Source organism: Macaca mulatta, chromosome 11 (genome assembly GCF_049350105.2).
Source record: "Macaca mulatta isolate MMU2019108-1 chromosome 11, T2T-MMU8v2.0, whole genome shotgun sequence".
Taxonomy (NCBI): domain Eukaryota; kingdom Metazoa; phylum Chordata; class Mammalia; order Primates; family Cercopithecidae; genus Macaca; species Macaca mulatta.
Window position 1 is genome coordinate 116,257,775 of NC_133416.1, and position 24,879 is coordinate 116,282,653.

At 46.1% G+C, this 24,879-nt stretch overlaps 1 protein-coding gene and 1 long non-coding RNA gene across 5 annotated transcripts in view; one reads left to right on the plus strand and one right to left on the minus strand.

Annotated features, from left to right (window-relative positions):
• The window catches only part of ACACB (acetyl-CoA carboxylase beta), a 170,154-nt gene that overhangs the window by 3,270 nt on the left and 142,005 nt on the right, over nucleotides 1-24,879 (plus strand). The window contains exons 1-2 of one of the 4 annotated variants that reach the window (XM_015152720.3): nucleotides 1,476-2,123; nucleotides 21,111-21,772. The exons of 1 other annotated variant lie outside the window; for it this stretch is intronic. In XM_015152720.3, the coding sequence (XP_015008206.3) occupies nucleotides 21,120-21,772 (653 nt within the window). In that variant the 5' untranslated portion in view covers nucleotides 1,476-2,123; nucleotides 21,111-21,119. Of the gene's footprint in view, nucleotides 1-1,475; nucleotides 2,124-11,911; nucleotides 12,052-21,110; nucleotides 21,773-24,879 lie in introns of those variants that run through there. 2 more of the 4 variants (XM_077954886.1, XM_077954887.1) reach the window with 2 other exon arrangements.
• Nucleotides 8,007-12,757, minus strand: LOC144333032 (uncharacterized). Its single transcript, XR_013401341.1, has 2 exons — nucleotides 12,261-12,757; nucleotides 8,007-8,220 (listed from the first exon to the last, which is right to left on the minus strand). It is a non-coding gene; the product is annotated as an uncharacterized LOC144333032 (long non-coding RNA).

Here is a 24,879-nt window from a genome sequence, read left to right on the forward strand (position 1 = left end):
AATCCCAGTGCTTTAGGAGGCGAGGCAGGAAGATCGCTTTAGGCCAGGAGTTCAAGACCAACCTGGGCAACATAATGAGACCTTGTCTCTTAAAAAAATTTTTTTTTTTTAATTAAACAGAGGTGGTGTGTGCCTGTAGTTCTGGCTACTTGGGAAGCTGAGGCAGGAGGATCATTTGAGCCTAGTTCGAGGCTGCAGTGAGCTATGATCATGCCACTGTACTCCATCCAGCCTGGGCAACAGAGCAAGTTCCCATTTCTAAAACAAAACAAAAAATGTAACTTGATACCTGTGACTTTCTGAAACTAAGAGCTGCTTGAAGAAATATATTTCTATTCCTGTTCTTGTGTTTGATGGAAAGTGTTTATTAATAACTTTGGTTTCAAACCTTCCAATTATATTCTAGAAAATACCTGTGTCTTAAAGAAAGAGATAGTATCTAGGGAGAACTGAATCACTGCAGAGTTCTTCATCTGTCCGTATGGGTATGTCTAGTCTTTTTGAATGTAATGAATTTCATTAGAAGGATATTAAGTGCTTGTCATGAGTAAGCCCCTGCGCCAGAAGCTCAATCTAAATCATTTCATTTTCTCACCCATATGGTGAAGTAGCTGATCAGGACACTGAAGCTCAGCCATTTGCTCAAAGTCATGGCTAATGGAGGGAGGATTCCAACCCACATCAGCTTGATTTCAAAGCCTAATAGTCCTGCCACTGTCAACATCCTGCCTAGATCATGATGATTTGGAATCATTGGGAAAGATTTTTTTTTTTCATGTCATGAAGTTAGAAGCCTAAGAATTTTTTTCAATGGAATTTTATAAAAATGTCCTTGAATCACAGATGGCTGTCCCTGGAAACATAGGTTTGTTTGAGAGTCACCTCTTTTGTTGTCTTAATAAATAGTCTAAGAGCCATCACAAGGGCTACTGTGGCTAGAGAACATATGACACGGGCCGGGCACTGTGCAGGCATTTGACCCGCATTCCTTCACCCCCGGTTCCTGTAACGTGTACCTGGTGCTGTGAGGTTACAGCTGATAACGCTGGGGTTTCCAGAGCACGTGCTTCCAAGTCCAGTGGAGAAAATCCCAAGAAGTCCGATATTCAATGGCCGTTCCTTACTGGAAAGTAAGCCCAGAAACGAAGTAGCTGTGAACAGGCTGCACCAGCCCCAGTAGCAATTTCCATTTAAACCGTTTTGCACAGATCCCGTGCTCAGCGCTCTCGCCAGTTTCTCCACTTGCTGTTTAGTAAGGCCATCCTTGTTGGCAGGAAGTGGGGCCACTGAACTGCTGTTCCCCCTTCCCTGTTGCCTGAGCACAATGTGCTCCTATGTGGTCTCCGCTTTCCTGCTGCCTAGTTGGCTGGGCTGCTCCAGCTGGGCCTTAGAGGCGACCTTTGTCCCACATGCCAGCCCTCCCCACGTTGCAGAACACTGTGTAACTGCAGTGTGTCCTGAATTTCCTCTTCTCTGCTCAACCCTAGCAAGAGCCAGTCGACCCTGAATGAGAATGTGGGAATGGAGCTGTTTTTTTCTTTTATCCCCACGTCACAAGAAATTGGAAACATTCCATTAAGTGGCGTGATTCAAGAGAGTTTCGCCAGATCTTTTCAGGGGAGAGAAGCCAGGTGACCTGATAGCCATCATCACCTTCCCATTCACGGTTTTCACCGGGGGCTTCTCAAATAACCAACACCTGTAGGCAGTTAATTTTCAGCATGTCACAGGAGGGCCCAAATGACTTTGTGCCTAATGCTTACGACAACATGGACTTTAGATTCCTCGTGGTTTCAATAGCGAAGAATTATGAAATAAAGCGAGTTATGGGATTAAAAAGCAGATAGCAGAACTCCCCCAGGAGTAGCCAGGGCTGCGCAAGTGGTGTGGCGTGGGATCTTTCTTGTCTTTGCCCTGGGTTGTTGCTGCTTTGAAGGTTAAGTGCTCCAGGGATATTTTTAAACAGCAGGAGCTGGTTAATCTAAAAGTGACATTTGCAGTTCCCACAGTAAGCAGCTAGCAGGCTTAGATTCAGGCCCTCAGCAAACACGGAACCTGGAAAATGTAACCCTGAATGCACGGTTGGGAGGACATGGCAAGAGAAAAGCAGCAGGAAGAAAGTGGTAAGTCAGCTCACCCCTCCCCGGGGTCCCGGACCATTCTGCCAGCGTCCAGGTAAATTCGAACCTGTTGTATAGTGAGAGCAGACCCTGTACGAAGGCGTGCACTTGGGATCCCTGGGGAAAAATGACTCCTGTCATGTTTGAAGGAAGCTGATCAGATGACCTCGAAATGTAATGTAGATGAAAGAAAAGGGCCTTTCTTTGCTTCTATATATGGTGGTGTGGATCCCTGGACATGCTTCCATATAAGTTCCACAACGTTTTATAAACAGTTCTATGTTGTTTGGATTTTTTGCCTCCAAAGCTACTGTCTTAAGGAATAATATTCTGTTTCTGTTTCTTCAAATGGTTTATTTATTTATTTATTTATTTATTTTAAAGCAGACTAATGGGCCAGGCGTGGTGGCTCATGCCTGTAATCCCAGCACTTTGGGAGGCTGAGGCAGGCAGATCACCTGAGGTCAGGAGTTTAAGAGCAGCCTGACCAACATGGAGAAACCCCGTCTCTACTAAAAATACAAAAAATTAGCCGGGTGTGGTGGCACATGCCTGTAACCCCAGCTACTCAGGAGGCTGAGGTAGGAGAATCGCTTGAATCCCGTGGGCGGAGATTGTCGTGAGCCAAGATCACGCCATTGCACTCTAGCCTGGGCAACAAGAGTGAAACACCATCACACACACATACAAAAAATAATAAATAAAGTGGACTAAGGCCGGGCACGGTGGCTCACGCCACCCAGCACTTTGGGAGGCTGAGGCAGGCAGATCTCTTGAGGTCAGGAGTTTGAGACCAGCCTGGCCAACATGGCGAAACCCCATCTCTACTAAAAATATAAAAATTAGCCAGATGTGGTGGCGGGCGCCTGTAATCCCAGCTACTTGGGAGGCTGAGGCAGGAGAATTGCTTGAACCCAGGAGGTAGGGGTTGCAGTGAGCTAAAATCGCACTCAGGCTGCATTCCAGCCTGAGTGACAGAGCAAGACTCTGTCTCAAAAAAAAAAAAAAGAAGAAGAAGAAAACGAGACTAACAGTAAAGCATTTGTAGTGGTCCTATATCCTATATTCCTAGGAAGACATGACTTTCTTTAAATGTTTAAAAAACGCATTGCAAAATAATATGCAAGTTAAAAGGTCATGCAGCACCGTGCAAAAGTCTCCTCGCTCTGTTGTTCCTGTCTAACCCTCCTCCTCCAGGTAGCCACTGTGCACATTTTGGTATACACCCCCTAGACCTTTTATTCTGTGCACTCACACTGTACACAACTATCTCCCTCATGTCTATTGTGATTACTTTTACTTTTTAATGTCAACGGGCATCCATATAGGTTGGGTGACCAACCATCCCAGTTTTCTCAGGACTTGGGAATTCCCGGGACACGGGACTTGCAATTTAAAAACTGAAAGTTGAGGATATCATTTTATAAATTGCATGATTCTGCTAACAGTGACGTGGAGTTCTTTACAAGATTTCTTTTTATGACTTCTCCAAGTTTTAAGTGGAAAGACCCAGCCAATCCTAATTCATGTGATTTAGAGATGAAAATATCTCCAATCTGTAACTTTCTTTCAGAAGCTCTTCAGAGTTTTATTTGCTCCTGCTCAGGTGTTGTGTAAACTTGCTCATACTTTCAATACCTTTAGGTCTGAGACAGAAATTCGAGTATTACATTACATGAGATACCCAATCTTCGTGGGGAAGTAAACATTTTAATCTTTTGAAATCGAGGTTTCCTCAAAGTCTTATCCCAGTAGAAACTTTGGAATACCTTATTCTTTTTTTTTTTTTTTTTTTTTTGAGACAGAGTCTCGTCCTGTCACCCAGGCTAGAGTGCGGTGGCGCGATCTCGGCTCACTGCAACCTCTGCTTCCCAGGTTCAACCAATTTCTCAGTCTCAGTCTCCCGAGTAGCTGGGATTGCAGGCAAGCACTACCACGCCCAGCTAATTTTTTGTATTTTTAGTAGAGATGGGGTTTTGCCATGTTGGCCAGACTGGTCTGGAACTCCTGATCTCAGGTAATCTGCTCACCTTGGCCTCCCAAAGTGCTGGGATTATGGGCATGACCCACTGCACCCAGCCTGGAATACCTTGTTCTTATGCTTCCTCTGAATTTGTGATTCAGTGACTTCTTACTTTAAAGTAGAGTTCACCTGTACCCAGGGAAACCAGGAAACACAGTTAGAAATCTTGCATTTGATCCGAAAAATGCATGCACATTTCACATTCAATCCTAATAGATCTCTCTGTTTGCAATGATAATAGTAAATTTATTACCGTAGAGTAAGGTGATTTTCTAGGAAGATAGACCGTGTTCATTTATTCCAGGAATCCGGGGATCTTTGTATCAGAGAATCCAGGCTGGGCACAGCAGAGAAACCAAGGGATTGATTATTGGGTAGTTGGCATACCCCAGGTATTCATAATTATGGAATCTCACATAATTCTGATGACAATCCTAGGAAGGAGGTTTTATTTATTCCATTCCACAGGCCAGGAAACCAAGGTTCAGAGAATTTCCATGATGGGCTCAGGCCAATCAGATAACAAATGGCAAGGCCTCCACCCACGTCTGCTGTACTCCAGAAGTCCTGCTTTCCGGGCTCATACCTTAGCCACTCCGACCCATGCTGGTCCCTCAGAAAACAACTACACATAGAAAAGGTCCCTTCAGACCAGACACAGTGGCTCATGCCTATAATCCCAGCACTTTGGGAGGCTGAGGAGACAGATCACTTGAGGTGAGACAGGGTCTTCGGCCGGGCGTGGTGACTCACATCTGTAATTCCAGCACTTTGGGAGGCCGAAGCAGGCAGATCACTTGAGGCCAGGAGTTTGAGACCAGCCTGGCCAACATGAAAAAAACCCATCTCTACAAAAAATACAAAAATTAGCCGAGCCTGGTGGCATGCACCTGTAATCCCAGCTACTCAGGAGGCTGAGGCAGGAAAATCTTTTGAACCTGGGAGGCAGAGGTTGCAGTGAGCGGAGATCGTGCCACTACACTCCAGCTTGGGTGACAGAATGAGACTCTGTCTCAAAAAAAAAGAGACAGGGTCTTGCTCTGTTGCCCAGGCTGGAGTGCAGTGGCACGATCTCGGCTCACTGCAGCCTCTACTACCCTGGGCTCCCATCTCAGCCTCCAGAGTAACTGGAACTACAGGGACATGCCACCATGCCTGGCTAATTTTTTTTTTTTTTTTTTTTTTTTAGGTAACAGGGTTTGCCATGTTGCTCGGGCTGGTCTTGAACTCTTGGGCTCAAGTGATCCTCCTGCCTTGGCCTCCCAAAGTGCTGGGATTACAGATGTGAGTCACCGTATCTGGCCGCCAGAGTATTTTCAAGCAATTCTCAGAGCCAGATATCACACTGTTTTCCCCATGATACATTAGCACACATCTCTAAAAGACATGAGGTTGGTTTTTTTTTTTTAAACCATTGCCATAATTATATCTATCTAATACAATGAATGATAATTCCTTAATCTAGTACCTAGTTCATGCTGACTGTCCTCCAGGTGTCTCAAAGATGTCTTTGAACGGTTTTATTCAAATCAGGACCCACAGGGGTTCTCTTAAGTCTCTTCTCATCTGTAATAATCAGCAACTCCCTTTATTAAATGCCAGTTACTTATTGAAACTGGGTCATTTGTCTCATAGAATTTTCCATATTCTGGATTTGGCTGATTGCATCTTCCAAGTGTCATCTAACATGTTCTTCTGCACCTATAAATAAGTACTAGGTCAAGAGGCTTGAATAAATTCAGGTGCAGATCCTTGGCAGGAGTATTTTGAAAGTGTTTTTCTGTGTTTTCTCTTGCATCATGTCAAGAACATAAAGTTCAGTTATCCTACTTTTAGTGATGTTGGTTCATTAGTGAGTTTAGGGTATCAGTCTGACCTCCATCGTAAAGTTCCCTGTCACCCTCTTGCCAAATGACTTTACAAGCTGCTGCTGAGCAAAGCCCAGATTATTGTTTCATTACTGTAGTCATTTTCTACTTCCATCAGTCTTTCTGTGCTTATTAGCTCCTGTTGTTTTTCTTTGATGTTGTTTCTGGGGTTTTGTTTTGTTTTGGTTTGGTTTGGTTTTTGAGACAGGGTCTCTCTCTGTCACCCAGGCTAGAGTGCAGTGACACGATCTTGGCTCACTGCAACCTCAACTTTTCAGTTTCAAGCGATCCTCCTGCTTCAGCCTCTTGAGTAGCTGGGACCACAGGTGCTCGCCACCATGCCTGGCTAATTTTATGTATTTTCGATATAGATGAGGTTTCACTATGTTGCCTATGCTGGTCTCAAACCTGAGCTCAAGCGATCCTCCCACCTTGGCCTTCCAAAGAGCTGGGATTACAGGCATGAGCCACTGTGCCCAGCCCAACTCTCATTGTTCTATACTACACGACTTTCCTCAACCATTTGCTTACCCTGAAATACAGTCCCTGAAAGGCAGAGTACATGGTTGATTATGTCCTTTTTTGGGGGGCGGAGGGCGGCGGGTAAGTCTATTTTCAGAGTAGTGAGTGGCCTAGCAGCCATGAAAAGTATCAACGAGTTGTTTTTGTTTTGAGTGGTGTTACGACCTCATGGTTTTAAAAGATATTTTGATGTGTTTCAATCCACTGCAGTCATCATCCGTTTGCAGCCTCTTTTTGGCATGCCATGCCTCTGGAGGGTCCTTGTTTTCAGGCAGGAAGATATCTCAGCTCATCATGTACATTTCTGCCCCAGCCCTAGAATCAGCCATTTCTCCAAGGAGTCCTGGTTCCTTTCAGTGGGAAATGACTTCAGCAATTTCTGGAGGGATAATTCAAGTGATAGGCCTTTAGACAGCGGAGCATGTTTTCCACTGGAGGTGGAAAAATGGCTCCTCTTACTTTCCTTCAAGGCAGGGGCTGATCTGGAACCATTCAGGCCAGTTTTGCCTGAGATGGCAGATTCACCACATCAAGAATTTGATTTGAGCCAGGCATGTGGCTTATGCCTGTAATCCTAGCACTTTGGGAGGCAGAGGTGGGAAGATTGCTTAAGGACAGGAGTTCAAGACCAGCCTGGGCAACATAGAAAGACCCTGTCTCTACAAAATATAAAAAAAAAATTGGCTAGGTGTCGTGGTGTGCACCTGTAGTCTCAGCTATTTGGGAGGCTAAAACAGGAGGATTGCTTGGTCCCAGGAGTTCGAGGCTGCAGCAAGTTATGACTGTGCCACTGGACTCCAGCCTGGGTGACAGAGAGAGACCTTGTCTCTACACACACACACACACACACACACACACACACACAAAAAAAAAAAAAAAAAAAAAAAGAAGAAAGGAAAAAGAGCACTTACAGTGTACCAGGCATTGCGGATGGGCATCTTTCTGGGTCTGTATTCTCAGAGGGCCCTGGGAGACTCAATCATTTGAGTAATTTCCTGGCTGAGGGAGAAGCTGAAATGTATAGACTTCTCTTAAATATGTTTTGCTCCCTGAAGTTGTTCCAAAATCAGAGGCCTTGAATGCTATACACCCAAACTCAACTCTAGGATGGAGTGGTTTGGGATTCGGCACAAAACCAGAGATGTAGTAATCTTTTGCTTACTCTAGTGGTACTGGCTGGGATTCACTGAAGACCCAGATGCTCTGACATGTAAGTTTGAGAACTGCTGACCCTCTTTGGGTGTCTTTTTGAGACTCCGATTCCACCAATCCAATAGGGTAGCCCATTAAACAATTGAATCAATGACCCGGTCACCTCCACCTATGACAAATCGAGCTTTAGAGTCAGGTAGCCCAGCGTTGAATGCCATGTATACCTTCAAGCTGTGTGACTTCGAACAAGTCACTCCACCTCTCTGGACATTGGATTCTCATGTGTGAAATGGGATACGTGTAAACAAGATGCTTACAATGGAAGGCATTATTGGTATTATTAATTTTCAGAATAAAGCTCTTACTCAGGAGTTCAAGACTAGCCTGGGCAACAAAGTGAGATCCCGTCTCACATGCCTGTAGTCCCAGCTACTCTGGAGGCTGAAGTGGGAGGATGGCTTGAGCCTGGGAGGCAGAGGTTGCAGTGAGCCGAGATCACGCCACTGCACTCCGGTCTGGGTGACAGATCCTGAACCTGCCTCAAAAAAAAAAAAAGAATAAAGCTGTTAGTATTTGCAGTCAGGGAGTGTCAGGGAGCAGACTCACTCCCTATATTCCTAGAGATGACAGTTACGATTATTTTGCTGTGCCCGAACATTCGTTCCTCTGGGGTAAGGGAGCATGGTGTGTCACCAGTGCCATCAAGCACAGTTGCAGGGGAAGGTGAGGTTCTTGGATCACACCAGGGGGTGTGCCTTTTCAAGTCTTCCAGTTCGCAGGGAGGGTAGACCTCCCACCACTGCCAGCTAAAAGTTGTCACATATCTTCTTCAGATGCAAAAATCTTAAAGGATCATCCTTCGTAACACAACTGATATGCTAATCACAGCTCCTGCTTTAGGAACTTTGGCAGAGTCCCCAAGAGTAAATTCTGCTTGAGATGTCCTGGTCCCTTGGCAGCCTGGTGAGCTCCTATTCAACCTTCAAAGTCCCAATGCAGATGTCCTTTACTTTTTGCTCTCCCTCACGTCTGTCTTCAACCTGAAAGGTGTCTTCTCTGAACTGCCTTCTAGATGTGGCTTTTCTGAGATTCTAGCAATTAGATCTTTTTTTTTTTTTCTTTTTGAGACAGAGTCTTGCTGTGTCACCCAGACTGCAGTGAAGTGGCACAATCTCAGCTCACTGCAAACTCTGCTTCCCGGGTTCAAGTGATTCTCCTGCCTCAGCACCCCTAGTAGCTGGGATTACAGCTGCCTGCCACCATACCTGGCGAATTTTTTTGGTCTTTTTTTCTCCTTTTTTTTTTTAGATGGAGTTTCACTCTTGTTGCCCAGGCTGGAGTGCAATGGAGCAATCTCGGCTCACTGCAACCTCCACCTCCTGGGTTTAAATGGTTATCCTGCCTCAGCCTCCCAAGTAGCTGGGATTACAGGCGTCCACCAACATACCCAGCTAATTTTTTGTATTTTTAGTAGAGACGGGGTTTCACTATGGTGGCCAGGCTGGTCTCGAACTCCCAAACTCAAGTAATCTGCCTGCCTCAGCCTCCCAAAGTGCTGGAATTACAGGCATGAGCCACTGCACCCAGTCAGCAATTAGATTTTAATTTTTAAAGTTTTTCTTTATTTGGGCAGAACATACCTTTCCAAGGTTTTCCAAGCCTTTCCAAGAAGAAGAACCCAAAATCTAGAGAAGTATTTTTGTTTTTTTTAAGCAGTAATAGATGGACTTTTTCCCCCCAATTTAATTAATTAATTTGTTTTCCAAGACAGGGGTCTCGTTATGTTACCCAGGCTGGTCCTAAACTCCCGGGCTCAAATAATCCTCCCACCTTGGCCTCCCAAAATGTTGAGATTACGGGCATGAGCCACTGTGCCTGGTCAACTTAATAAAGTATCAATTGACAAATAAACATTGCTTATTTCTTTGTGGCATTTTAAGTTCCTTAAGAATGGACACAGGCTGGGCACAGTGGCTCAGGCATGTAATCCCAACACTTTGGGAGGCCAAAGTGGGAGGATCACTTGAGGCAAGCCTGGGTGACAAAGCAAGACCCTTTCTTAATAAAAAATAAAAAAGAATGGACACAGACAGATTTAAAAACAAGCCCACAACTCAAAAACAGAGCAGTGACCCTGACAGTCACTTAGGATGTTTCCTGGAGTTTGTGGACAGAAATTCTGCACGTAGAGCAGGAGAGTGTGAGAATTAGGAGCTCAGGCTCCAAAGTGAGGCCACGTGGGTCTTAAAAGTGTGGGCTTAGGGAATGACTGAGCCTCGGTTTCCTCGCCTATGAAAGGAGCAGGACCCTGCACGTAAAGCTGTTAGTACAGTGGCTGTCATAGGCCACATACGTGCCAGCAACACAGAAAAACACTCACCGTGACTTACTAGGAATCACTTCCTCTTTCCTGCAAAACTCCCCAACATTTCCTTTCTTCCCTTCTTCAACCCCTATGTGGGCATTAAAAAAATAATCCTCTCCTGAAATAACCTAAAAAGTGGTCTCCCTGGGCCCCCAAACATACCCAAAGTCCTTGGGAGCATCTTCATTGGATCAGGGAACAGATAGGATGTTAATTCAGCTTGGTCCATGCTGCTGAAAGCCCAGAGACTTCTCCCCTTTGGAAAAATGCCTGCCCCTGCAGGGCACCACCCCCTCCACCCCACAAAGCAGTTCCAGGCTGCAGGCCTGGGAAGCTGTCTTTGATGGTGGGATCTGCCTGTCCTGCCTGGGCTGGCCGATCCTTGGAGAGTGGCTCTGATACCTGACCAGGACAGACAGGTGCTGTGAACCAAATGTGAATCCTTTCTGTCCATGAGTGGAGGAAGATGCTCACAGCAGAAGCCGCACTCACCATCACCTGCCTGGTTCTTTCTGTTCGGTGCACCAGGAAGGGGAGGCTGTATTTGATGTTGAGTGACTACATGAATCTTGGTTGGTTCTCCCAATAAGGTAGGTGAGGCTGGGTATTTTGCCTCCTTTTCTAGATGAGGACACTGAGGTTCGGAGAGGGGAGGTGATTTGTTCAAGATCACACTGTCTATTGGTGGCAGAGTCCTGCAGCGGTGGCTCACACTGCCTGAGGTGCTCTGAGTGCAGATGGTGAATGCTGATGACTCAGATGTGTACAGCCCAACTGCACCCAGCACTGTACTCAGTGCCCCAGGGGGATGAACTCATTGAACTCTTAACAACCCAGCTATGATGTAGGTACCATCCTTATCCCCATTTTGCAGATGAGGAGACTGATGATCAGAGAGGGCGTTTAACTTGCCCAAGGCTTCCCCAGCTTGTAAGTGGCAGAACCGACATGTGAACCCAGGTCAGTTTCCAGGGGACCGAACAAGGTGCCCGGTGACAGTCGACTTTGGCTGCCAATCATGCGTCAATATAGTGGACGCGCTGGCCTAGAGCCGAGGGTCTTGGTTGGTCTCAGTCTTTGGCTGTGTGGCTGATTGCACATGTGAACTCCTGGCCACCGTTTGCTTATCTACGAAACAAGCACACTGATTTGATGATCCTTGTGCTTTCCCGCATTCAGCTATAGGTTACAGCAGGTCGTTTTTGAGAAACTCTGATCTGTGACACTCCAGACCTGCAGGCTGAGTGCGGGTGAAGGCATCCGCCAGTCAGCCTCTTATGCCCTGGCAGCCACACTTGGCCTGTCCCCACCAGTTTAATTATCTCTGAATTTGCAAAAGGACATCGTGCCACTTGCTGGAGGGCCCTTGACCACCCCCTCTTCGTCCCGATACTGTTGCTTCTCTTTCCTGCCTGGGCTGGCCTGTGTGTCCAGCTGACCATTCGTGCCCAATATGGCCAAACACAAGTTGTCCTGAGTCTCACCCTCTCTTCTGGTCAGGCGTCTGACAGATGAACCCCTTGGAATATCTGTCGATGTTGTTTTCCCGTCTACCCAGGGCTGTTGTGATTACAGGAGTGTTTAAAGCCTATTCTGGAGACAGAGAGTTAGGCAAGAGGGCCATTGCATGAGCAGCAAAGTAGGGCTAAGTGCAGTAATGTGGCAAGTCGGAGGGAGGTGGCCCTCGAGCCCATGAAGCCCCTGGGAGTGCAGATAGCCTCTTAACTACCTCAGCTTGAGGTCAGGAGAAGGCTGAGGGAGGACCTTTGAAATGGCTTAAATTTACGGGTGACAGATAAAGGCATGCTGCACTGACAACTTGGGTGAATGCTCACCCATGTCGGAGTGCTGGCCGGTCCAAGCCCCGCCCCCATGGCCTGATGCACGCCACCAGCCTCCTGCTGAAAGGTGACACTCTGCCAGCTGGGTTCCTTTAGTCACCCTGTGGGCGCCTGTCAGCCTTACTCAAGAATGGAGCTGGTGGCTGCATCCCCAGTGACGGTAAGTGGCAACAAGTGCTGGGGAGTTCATCTTGGTAGGAGGAAAGATCCAAGCATGGATGGGGATTGCTGGGTGCTGACATTCTGTCCCCTCTGTCCTTCAAAGACCTCTCGAGGCATGGGGATGTGTGTGCTGTCGGGGGATCTGGAAAACAGACTCCTGACTCCCGTCCTTGCCCTGCCCTTACCTGGTGACTGGCCAGCACTTACCGGGACTGAGCAGTTTCTTGCGTTCATTGTGGTGAAGGCGACGATCGCTCTTTCACCAGGCAGCTGTTGCTTGGGTTAGGTTTGCAAGACATAAAAATAGCTTTGTCTGGCATCTGGTTTTCAGGTCAGCTGGGCTATTTCAGCGAAGGGCAGCAGCCTGTCACGACAGCGTCCACAGAGTTTCACTGGAAGGGCTCCTCTGGCCTTTCCTGCTCATGGAATCAAACTGCACCATCAGTGCTCATTCTTCACCACGGCCCCCCGGTCTGGCACCGTTAGTTTACATGTCGATCTGCAGCTGTGTCTTAAAGGTACACAGCTGGCCGGGCGCGGTGGCTCAAGCCTGTAATCCCAGCACTTTGGGAGGCCGAGACGGGCGGATCACGAGGTCAGGAGTTCGAGACCATCCTGGCTAACACGGTGAAACCCCGTCTCTACTAAAAAATACAAAAAAACTAGCCGGGCGAGGTGGCGGGCGCCTGTAGTCCCGGCTACTCGGGAGGCTGAGGCAGGAGAATGGCGTAAAAACCCGGGAGGCGGAGCTTGCAGTGAGCTGAGATCCGGCCACTGCACTCCAGCCTGGGCGACACAGCGAGACTCCGTCTCAAAAAAAAAAAAAAAAAAAGGTACACAGCCAGCAGCCAGGTGTCTGTCTGCTTTTAGGATCATATCTACACACTCCTTGTACCACCTGCTGCCTTATGGAATTTACTTACCTTCACTGCAGTGGTGGGACAGTGGAAAAGGTACAAACAAGGGAAAGTTACTGATCCACAGTTTACCAGACTGTAAAATGGAAGTCAAATAATGACAATGGCAATAATAATGTCCATTGGGTTGTCCCTTTGTTTTCTTGAGATGGAGTCTCACTCTGTCACCCAGGCTGGAGTGCAGTGGTGTGATCTGAGCTCACTGCAATCTCTGCCTCCTGGGTTCAAGTGATTCTCCTGCCTCAGCCTCCCAAGTAGCTGGGATTACAGGCGTGCGCCACCATGCCCAGCTATTTTTTGTATTTTTAGTAGAACGAGGTTTCACCTTGTTGGCCAGGCTGGTCTCAAACTTCTGACCTCAGGTGATCCACCTGCCTCAGCCTCCCAAAGTGCTGGGAATACAGGTGTGAGCCATCACGCCCGGCCCCATGGGGGTGTTTTGAAGATTGGAGGGAGGTGGTGGTAAGGGTCTTGGGAGCTTGAAGACACTCCACAAATTTGATGGCTTATGTGTGTGGTTGCTATATAGGTACAGATGTTATTCAGAGAGCAACAGTGAGGTGAATGGGGTGAGAATTCGTATCCCCATTTTATAAATGAGGAAACTGAGGCTCAGAGAGTCTCTTTGGTAGCTTTCTCAAGCAGTTCCCTGATTTATGTCTGTGTATTCACTTGGGAAAGGTTCTTGTGTGGGGTGATCTGTGGGTCCCACGTCATTACTCCGCAAAGAAAAAGGAAAGGCTTTGAGGTTTTTCATGGAGGTAACCCTGGAAGGAAGGTTTGGGCTATTAGATCCAATGGAATACCAGATTGTAACGGATTTGCAGAGTGAGAGAAGGGGTGCACTGGGGAGGAGAGCTGGCCACTGCATTCATCAGAGCCTCTGCTGTACAGCTTGCAGCTTCACCTGCCATCCCTCTATCACGTGGCATGCGTGTGTCTAACCATCTTGCCCATCGACTCATCCACTCACCTTCTCTCCCCACGCACCACCTACTCATCCTTCTGTCTGTAGTTAATCAGCCATCCATTTGTCCAGCCAGCCAGGATTTTCTAAGCCAGTTCCCGAAGAACTTACATCATGCAAAACTTGCGTAATTTGATTGGCTTTTCAACAGGAATCAATGTAAATAATATATTCTCACGCCTCATAATTCACAACTGTTGTAGCACATTTTTGTCTTGATGCTGCACATCTCTCTCTTTCTCTCTCTCGCTCTCTCTCTCTCGTTGCTCAGGCTAGAGTGCAGTGGGGTGATCTTGGCTCATTGCAACCTCCCCCTCCTGAGCTCAAGCAATTCTCCTGCCTCAGCCTCCTGAGTACCTGGGACTACAGGCGCACACCACTGCCCATGGCTAATTTTTATATTTTTTGTAGAGACGGGGTTTCGCCATGTTGCCCAAGCTGGTTGCAAACTCCTGAGCTCAAGAGATCTGCCCGCCTTGGCCTCTGAAAATGCTGAGGTTATAGGCATGAGCCACCGTGCCTGGCCTTGATGCTGTACTTTTCTAAGCAATAATTTAAGTATTTTTTAACTGGGGTAGAGGGATGCCCATCCTATCTATTTTATGTACCTGCTGTTTCTTATATCTCACAATTTCAAATGTGCACATTTAAAATTTGCCTAAGATTGGTCATATTTGTAGGAGTTGTTCTCCTCAGCCCTCTCTTTCAAAACTGTCATGGAGATACCTGGCTCATTCTCTTGGCGCTCCTGAATGCAGTTTCAGAAATGAGAGCTTTAAAAATCAAAATTCCAGGCCGGGCGCGGTGGCTCAAGCCTGTAATCCCAGCACTTTGGGAGGCCGAGGCGGGCGGATCACAAGGTCAGGAGATCGAGACCACAGTGAAACACCGTCTCTACTAAAAATACAAAAATTAGCCGGGCGCGGTGGCGGGCGCCTGTAGTCCCAGCTACTCAGGAGGCTGAGGCAGGAGAATGGTGGGAACCCGGGAGGCGGAGCTTGCAGTGAGCCGAGATCGCGCCACTGCACTCCAGCCTGGGCAACAGCGTGAGACTCCGTCTCAAAAAAAAAAAAAAAAAAAAAAAAAATCAAAATTCCAGCTTGGTTCAAGACATTGGTTGGTGCTCAATGTGTGTGCATATATATATATATATATATATATTTTTTTTTTTTTTTTTTTTTTTCATTTTTTCAGCACACAGTTTTTTTCATTTGTTTTGTTTTGTTTTGTTTTGTTTGAGACAGGATCTCACTTGGTTGCCCAGGCTGGAGTGCAGTGGTGCAATCATGGCTCACTGTAGTCTTGATGTCCCAGGCTCGAGTGAGCCTCCGGCCTTGGCCTCCCAAAGTGCTGGGATTACAGACGTAGCCATCACCCCCAGCTTGCACACAGTTTTTGAGCTCTTACTCTGTGCCAAGCACCAAGCTGGGTACAAGGATCCAAAATGAATGACACTTGGTCCACGTCCCCAAGGACCACCCAGTCGGTCAGGGAGAACAGACAACCAAACAAGCCATTTCCATGCCATGTTGTCTATGTCACCATGATGGAAGTCTGTACCCACAGGCGGACTGCTAGGCCAGGATGGGCTGGGCAGAGAGCCCCAAGGGAGTGGACTACTGACTTTCTAAAGCATTTGGCCACTGTGGCCAGTAGAGGGCGTGAGAGGGAGTGGCCACTCAGCAGGGGTCAGGTTTAGAGGGGCCCCGTATACCCTCCTTTCCTGGGGAGGATGTAGGATTTAATCTCTTGGGCCTCTGGGGAAGCCAGGACAGCTTTTGCAACATTTTTGGCAATGTTCTCTGCCAGTTGTTAATTTCAAAATTTTTCCTGAGGGCATGTGTGAGCCAGCTGTTTCAGGACTCGGACCTTTCTTGCAGACAATTTTAAAGATTTTCTTGAGAATTTACTATGTGTAAGAGATATAGTAATAGCATGAAATAGACTTTGTCCCCAGAGTTTCCCAGCTCACCATTCAGAGGCAAAAGGAGACGGGAAGGCAGGGACTAGGCAGAGGGATTGAGACCAGAGATTCACAACCAAAGGACAGTTTTGCCTCCCATGGGACATTTGTCAATGTCTGGAGATGTTTTGGTTGTCCCAGCTGATGGAGGTAGAAGCTACTGGTATCAAACAGGCAGAGGTCAAGGGTGTTGCTCTACATAGTATAATGCACAGGACAGCCCCCACCACAAAGAATTTTCCAGCCCTAAATGTCAGTAGTGCCATGGTTGAGAAATCCTGGGTTAAGAACAAGGCATGGGCATCAGAAAGATAGCCATAGTACTGCTATGTATTTGTTTGAGTCGTTGTTTTTAATTCTTTTGGGATATACCTTGGAGTGAGATTGCTGGATCATATGATAATTCTATGTTCAACTTTTTAAGGTACCACCAAACTCTTTTCCACAACAGCTCCACCATTTTAAATTCCTACTGGCAATGGTTAAGAGTTCCAACTTCTGTACCTCTTCACCAACACTTGTTATTCTCTCTGTCTCTCTCTTTTGGGTTATAGCCATCCTAGTGCATGTGAAGTGGTATCTCACTGTGATTATATGATTTGCATTTTCCTGACACCTAAGCATGTCGAATATCTTTTCATCTATTTATTGATCATTTGTATATCTTCATTGGAGCAACGTCTATCCAAGTCCTCTGTCCACTTAAAAATTGGGTTGTTTGTCTTTTTGTTGTTGAGTTTTAGGAGCTCTTTATATATTCTGGATACTAGACTCTTATTAGATGTATGGTTTGCAAATGCTCCTCCCATTTGGTAGGTTATCTTTTCACTTTCTTGATAGCATCCTATGATTCACGAAAGTTTTTAATCTTGATGAAGTCCAATTTACCTATTTTTTCTTATGTTGCTCATACTTGTGGTGTCATATCTAAGAACTGATTGCCAAATCCAAAGTCATGAAGATTTACTCCTATGTTTTCTTCTAAGAGGTTTATGGTTTTAGCTTTTATATTTAGGTCTTTGATCCATTTTGAGTTAATGATTTTATGTGGTATGAAGTAGGGGTCCAACTTTATTCTTGTGCGTGTGGAAATCCAGTTGTCCCAGCACCATGTGTTGAAGAGATGATTCTTTCTCCATTGGATGGTCTTGATATCCATGTCAAAAATAGATTGACCATAGATGTATAGGTTTCTATTCCATTGGTCTGTGTGTCTATCTTATGCTAAATACCATGCTGTTTTGTTTACTGTAGCTTTGTAGTAAGTTTTCAAATTGGGAAATGTGAATCCTCAAACTTATTTTTTAAGATTGTTTTGGCTGATTGGGGCCTCTTGAAATTCCATATGAATCTGTATATTCCATTGGATAATATGGACATCTTAACAATAAGTCTTCCAATCCATGAGCAAAGTATGTCTTTCCATTTATTTAATTCTTCTTTAATTTCTTTTAGTAATGTTTTGTAGTTTTCAGTGTACAGGTCTTTCACTTCTTTGGTTAAATTTATTTCTAGGTAGGAAACAGTGTGATAGGCAATAATAGAAAAAGGAAAAATTGAAATTAAACATATTTATTTCTAGATGTTTTATTCTTTTGAATGCTATTATAAATGGAATTGTTTTCCTAATTTCCTTTTCAGATTATTTACCACTAGTATATAGAAACACAACTATTTTTGTGTATTTACCTTGTATCCTGCAACTTTGCTTAATTATTTTTATTACCTCTACAATACCAAGGTTTTCTGTGTGTGTATTATCTGGGATTTTCTACATATAGGACCATGTAATCTGTGAATAGAGGTGGCTTTACTTCTTCCTTCCTAATTTGGATGTCTTTTATTTCATTTTATTGTCTAATTGCTTTGTCTAGAACTTCCAGTACAGTGTTGAATAGCATTGGTGAAAGTGGGCATCCTTGTCTTATTCCTGGGTAAAGCTATCAGTCTTTCCCCATTGAGTATGATGTTAGCTGTGGATTTTTCATAAATGTACTTTATTATATTGCAGTTCCTTTCTGTTCCTAATTTTCTGAATGTTGTTATCATGAAAGAGTGTTGCATTTTGTCAAATGCTTTTCCTGCATCATTTGGGATGATCATGTGGTTTTTTTCTTTGTTCTATTAATGTGGCATGTTACATTGACATTGAGCCACCCTTGACTGACTTTTCTTAAAAAAAAAAAAAAAAAAAGAAGATTTTGAAAGGAAAAAACCTTTCTGACCCTGTGTACTACCTAGAAAATAGCCTTGGCAACATATCAGTAAATTCTGCTGCTGAAAGTGTGCAAGAAGTACGTGGATTGTTTAGTTCTGGGAAATATTGAGAACTTTTCCACTTCCCTTAAAAACATTGTGTTGAAATTTAAAAAGACAAAGCTTTATGGCTGGGCGCAGTGTCTCACGCCTGTAATCCTAGCACTTTGGGAGGCAGAGGAGGGCGGATCATTTGAGGTCAGGAGTTCGACACCAGCCGAGCCAACATGGTGAAACCCCATCTCTACAAAAAATACAAAAATTAGCCTGGCATGGTCATGGGCACCTGTAATCCAAGCTACTAGGGAGGCTGAGGCTCAAGAATCTCTTGAACCCAGGAGGCAGAGGTTGCAGTGGGCCGAGATTACACCACTGCACTCCCACCTGGGCAACAGAGTGAGATTCTGACTCAAAAAAAAAAGTTTTTTAGATACCAAATTGACCTGCTGAGCTTTGTGGTCCTGCTTTTGTAATGCTTCTAGTATATAATTGTGGCAAAATTGGTTCAGATATTTCAACACATAGACAGAGGTCCCATTAAAAATTTTTTTTTGAAATAGGGTCTCACTGTGTTGTCCAGGCTGGAGTGCAGTGGTGGCATCTTGGCTCACTTCAACCTCCGCCTCCCAGGCTTTTCTTTTCTTTTTGAGACAAAGTCTTTCTGTTGCCCGGGCTGGAGTGCAGCTGCATGATCTCAGCTCACTGTAACCTCCGCCTCCCATGTTCAAGTGATTTTCATGCCTCAGACTCCCGAGTAGCTGGAATTACAGGCACCCACCACCATGCCCAGCTAATTTTTGTATTTTTAGTAGAGACAGGGTTTCGCCATGTTGGCCAGGCTGGTCTCAAACTGCCAACCTCAGGTGATCTGCCTGTCTCAGCCTCCCAAAGTGCTGGGATTACAGGTATGAGCCACTGCGCTGGGCTTATTTTTAAAACAAGATTTCCTTCGAATAACAATGATCTATTCGTTAGTAGGGCAGAGTTAGGGTGACAGAAAGCGGTGTGGGTTAGAGATTGGAATACCTGAGTTCATTCTTTCAACACACACTTGTAAGCCCTTACCGCATACCAGGCAATGGTCTAGACCCTGGAACCGAAAACACTCCTGAGGCTTGTTGGGCTTCTATGCTAGTTGTAAGCATACCCCACGGTGCGGATGATGGTGCCCTTCCTCCCTCCAGGGCCATGATGATGACTGACCATATGATAATAATACTAGAATGATGATGATGATGACAGAAGCAACAATTCCCTTTCATTTATAAAGTGGAATATAATTAAGAGTCTTTTTTAAAAAAAAAATAACAGCTTTGGCTGGGTGCAGTGGGTCACATCTGTAATCCTAGCACTTTAGGAAGCCAAGGACCACTTGAGGTCAGGAGTTAGAGAGCAGCCTGGTCAACATGGTGAAATTCTGTCTCTACAAAAATACAAAAATTAGCCAGGCGTGGTGGTGCATGCCTGTAGCCCAAGCTACTCAGGAGGCTGAGGCAGGAGAATTGCTTGAACCCAGGAGGCAGAGATTGCAGCACTGCACTCTAGCCTGGGCAGCAAAGCGAGACTCCATCTCAAAACAAAAAAACAAAAAAGCCCAGCTGTTTTAAGAGATAAGTCACATGGCATACAATCCACTCATGTAAAGGACAAGTCAATGTTTTTTAACTATATTCATAGAGTTGTACAACCATCACCTCAATCTGCTTTAGAACATTTTCCTCATCCCAAACAGACACCCTACACCCTGTAGCCATCACCCCCATCCCACTAGGTCCTGGCAACCACTAATCTGTTTTCTGTCTCTCAAGATTGGCCTGTTCTGCACACTTCATATACTTGGAATCGTATAACATGTGACCTTTTGTGATTGGCTTCTTTAACTTAGCAGTTTTTAAGGTTCATCCACATTGTAGCATGTATTGGGCCTTCAATTCTCTTTCTTTCTTCTTCTTTTTTTTTTTGAGATGGACTCTCACTCTCCTGCCCAGGCTGGAGTGCAGTGGCATGATCTCGGCTCACTGCAACCTCCGCCTCCCAGGTTCAAGCGATTCTCCTGCCTCAGCCTCCTGAGTAGCTGGGACTACAGGCGCCCGCCACCATGCCTGGCTAATTTTTTGTATTTTTAGTAGACAGGGTTTCACTGTCTTAGCCAGGATGGTCTCAATCTCCTGATCTCGTGATCCACCTGCCTCGGCCTCCCAAAGTGCTGGGATTACAGGCGTGAGCTACCATGCCTGGTCTTTTTTTTTTTTTTTTTTGACAGACTGGAGTGTAGTGGTATGATCTCGGCTCACTGCAACCTCTACTTCCCGAGTTCAAGTGATTCTCATGCCTCAGCCTCCCGAATAGCTGGGATTATGCCACCAAGCCTGGCTAATTTTTGTATTTTTAGTAGAGATGGGGTTTCGCTATGTTGCTCAGGCTGGTCTTGAACTCCTGGCCTCAAGCACTCCACCCACCCCAGCCTCCCAAAGTGCTGGGATTACAGGCCTGAGCCACTGTGCCCAGCCAGCCTTCTTTTTATGGCTGAAGAATGTCCCATTGTTTGGATCCACCTGTTTATCCATAGATCGATTGATTCTGTTTCTACAATCATCAGTTAATAAATATTTGGGCTGTTTTCACATTTCTACATTATGAATAATGCCGCCAGAATGAAGTCCCTTAACATACACTATTACCTCATTTAGTTCTCACTCGCATAAACGTTTATGATGTACATTGAGCAAGTGTTGCTATACCTAAATTAGAGGCAGGAAACTAAGATCCAGAGGGGTGAAGGAATATGTCCAAGCATGTTTCAGGCAGAGCAGGGAGGGGAACCCCATCTCTCCCCTGGTCCTGTGTTTCTGGAATACACAGCACCCCGACAGCCTCCCGCCCCACTAGCTTCTTTAAGAGAGAAATCATTTGATTATGTAATTCCTAAAATGTCTCTCCTTTTCTCCTTACAGATTTTCTGAATGGTCTTTCTTCTTTGTCTATCTTGTCTGATTTTCTCCTGTCTGACCTTTTCCTGGTTAAAAATCTGGGGGAAAATGACGGACTCCCAGCCAATCACCAAGAGTACATCAGAAGCAAACTTCATCCTGAGCCAGGAGCCCTTTCCAGCCTCTGACAACTCAGGGGAGACACCGCAGAGAAATGGGGAGGACCACTCTCTGCCCAAGACTCCCAGCCAGGCCGAGCCAGCCTCCCACAAAGGCCCCAAAGATGCTGGTCGGCGGAGAAACTCCCTGCCACCCTCCCACCAGAAGCCCCCCAAAAACCCCCTTTCTTCCAGTGACGCAGCACCCTCCCCAGAGCTCCAAGCCAACGGGACCGGGACACAAGGTCTGGAGGCCCCAGATACCAATGGCCTGTCTTCCTCAGCCAGGCCCCAGGGCCAGCAAGCTGGCTCCCCCTCCAAAGAAGACAGGAAGCAGGCAAACATCAAGAGGCAGCTGATGACCAACTTCATCCTGGGCTCTTTTGATGACTACTCCTCCGACGAGGACTCTGTTGCTGGCTCATCTCGTGAGTCTACCAGGAAGGGCAGCCGGGCCAGCTTGGGGGCCCTGTCCCTGGAGGCTGCTCTGACCGCAGGTGAAGCTGAGACCCGTGTCCCCACTATGAGGTAACGTGTCTTTTCTCCTTATAACCGAGGAGTGCAGAGTTCAGGTGGGGTCCACACCCTTCCCAATCTGTGCCCACCTTGGTCAAGCCATTTGCTGATGCCAAGACTTCAAGGGTGGCTATGCACAAAAGGAGAAGGCACGAGCCTTCGCAGAAGCTTCCTTCCTTCCTTCCTTCCTTCCTTCCTTCCTTCCTTCCTTCCTTCCTTCCTTCCTTCCTATCTTCCTTCCTTCCTATCTTCCTTCCTTCCTGTCTTCCTTCCTTCCTTCCTTCCTATCTTCCTTCCTTCCTTCCTTCCTATCTTCCTTCCTTCCTTCCTTCCTTCCTTCCTTCCTTCCTTCCTTCCTTCCTTCCTTCCTATCTTCCTTCCTTCCTTCCCTCCCATCTTCCTTCCTTCCTTGCCTCCCTCCCTCCCTCCCTCCTTTCAAAATCATTCCTTGAGGCTGGGCGCAGTGGCTCATGCCTGTAATCCCAGCACTTTGGGAGGCCAAGGCAGGCGGATCACTTGAGGTCAGGAGTTCAAGACCAGCCTGGCCAACATGGTGAAACCCTGTTTCTACTAAAAATACAAAAATTCACCAGGCATGCTGGCGTGTGCCTGTAATCTCAGCTACTTTGGAGGCCGAGGCAGGAGAATTGCTTGAACCCAGGAGGCGGAGGTTGCAGTGAGCTGAGATGGCATCACTGCACTCCAGCCTGTCTGACAGGGCGAGACCTTGTCTCAAAAAAGAAAAAAAGGAAAGAAATCATTCCTCGTGCATCTACTGCGTGCACAGGGCTCGATGCCATGAAATTGACTTTCTAGAAGACCTCAGCCTTGTTGGGGAAGATGACCTTGTGTGTAGTTATAGTTTAAGATGAATAAGCCAAGCCTGGCAAGAGCCACAAGTGAGGATGGTAGTCTAGAGGGAGGGGCAGTTCTCTCTGCCTCCTAAAGAGACATTGATTCATTCATTTTTTTTTTTTTTTTTTTTTTTGAGACAGGGTCTTACTCTGTCACTCTGTTAGCTGAGTGTACTGGTAGGATCATAGCTCACTGCAACCTCAAACTCCTGGGCTCAAGCAATCCTCCCACCTCAGTGCACTCCTGGGCAGCTGGGACTACAGGTGTGCACCACCACACCTAGCTAATTTTTAAGTAGAAATGGGAATCTCACCATATTGCCCGGGCTGGTCTCCAACCCCTGGACTCAAGCAATCCTCCTGCCTCGGTCTCCCAAAGTGCTGGGATTACAGGCGTGAGCAACCACACCCAGCCCATTCATTCATTCATTCATTCATTTAGCAGGTAACTGACAACTGAAAAACCATCCTTCCTCCAGTGATGCCTGAAAAGCAGAAACTCAAACACTCTGAAGGTCTCCATCAATTTGATTGTTGGAAATGAATGCCTGTAGGTTCATGCTAGGTGGGACTATCCCAGTGGCTGCAGTCAGTGGCTTTGTTGTTGATGTTGTTGTTATCTACCTTCTCCTCTGCCACCCCCAAATTACAAATGGAATACAGCACTTCCAGGTAGAAAATTTGGGAAATGCAGGAGAACAGAGAGAAGAAAAGAGCCACCAACCAAAACTTCACCAGCCAGAGGGAAACCTCTGTTCTCATTGTCTTATTTCTTCCTTCCAGTGTGTTTTGTTCCTCTGGAGTGAAGTTTTATTGGCTATTCTTTTAAACATCTCCTGTGCTGTCTCCTCCCAAATTAGAAAAATCTAGAGGTGGTCTTCCGTGCGTGTCCATGTAGGCAGTGAGCTTGATTTTAACCCTGGTAGCTAGAAGTAGAAGACAGAGAAAAAGGAAGAGGAAAGTATTCCATATACTGACACTTTTCAGGGGAAGTGTTTGAGTTTCTAGAAGGGTTAAGGGAAGAGAAAGTCTCAGAATCTAGTACGAAGAGCACAGCCTGTGGCGTCAGCTGGAGTGGGGTGCAACCTTTGGCTCTGCCACCCCCTACTGTGTGACCTTGGGCATGACCCTTCACCTCTCCAGGCCGCCGTACCTCTGTAAAATGTGGAAGGGATTAAATGGGATAATGTGGAAGGGATTAAATGGGATAATGTAGGCAGGCATGGTGGCTCACACCTGTAATTCCAGCACCTTGGGAGGATGAAGCAGGAGGATCGCTTGAGGCCAGGAGTTCAAGACCAGCCTGGGCAACATAGTGAGACCCCATCTCTAAAAAAAAAAAAATTCAGAATTTGCCACACATCGTGGTGCATACTTATAGTTCCAGCTACTTGAGAGGCTGAAGCGGGAGAGTCACTTGAGCCCAGAAGTTTGCAGTTACAGTGAGCTATGATTGTACCACTGCACTCCAGCCTGGGCAACAGAGCAAGACCCTGTCTCAAAACAAAAAAACAAAGAAGAATGTATCAAACCAACAAACTTATAACATGATTATTATTATTACTATTTTCTGAGTCTTGGATGCCAAAATCGTTGTGAAGATTAAATGAACTAATATTTCTCAGGTACTTGGAAAGAGAATAAAGCATCCATATTTGGTAGTTTATAAATAGAAAGGGGGGCAAGTCTCCCACCTTTCCACCCACTGTCTTTCTGCCACCATTTTGAGGGGTCTTTACTGGTTTGAGCTGAAACCACGGCTTTTCTGAGCTGGTACCTTTATAAAGAGGAAAGATCTCTCTTTCTCCCTTTCTTCTTCTTCTTTTTGTTTTTTTTTAGACAGAGTCTCACTGTGTCGCCCAGGCTGGAGCGCAGTGGCGCGATCTTGGCTCACAGCAACCTCTGCCTCCCAGGTTCAAGCAATTCTCCTGCTTCAGCCTCCCAAGTAGCTGGGATTACAGGCACCTGCCACCACGCCTGGCTAATTTTTGTATTTTTAGTAGAGACGGGCTTTCACCATGTTGGCCAGTCTGGTCTTGAACTCCTGACCTCAAGTGATCCACCCGCCTTGGCCTCCCAAAGTGCTGGGATTACAGGCGTGAGCCACTGTGTCTAGCCTACTTAACTATCTTTCATAGGGAAAACGAAACCAAAATGTTGAGTGAATTTCCTGCCCTCATGTCTTCATGGCATAGAAACCTAGCATTGGAGATAAGTCTTTTACCCTTACTTTGTCCCAGCAAACAGCTGTCAGGAGGGACAGAG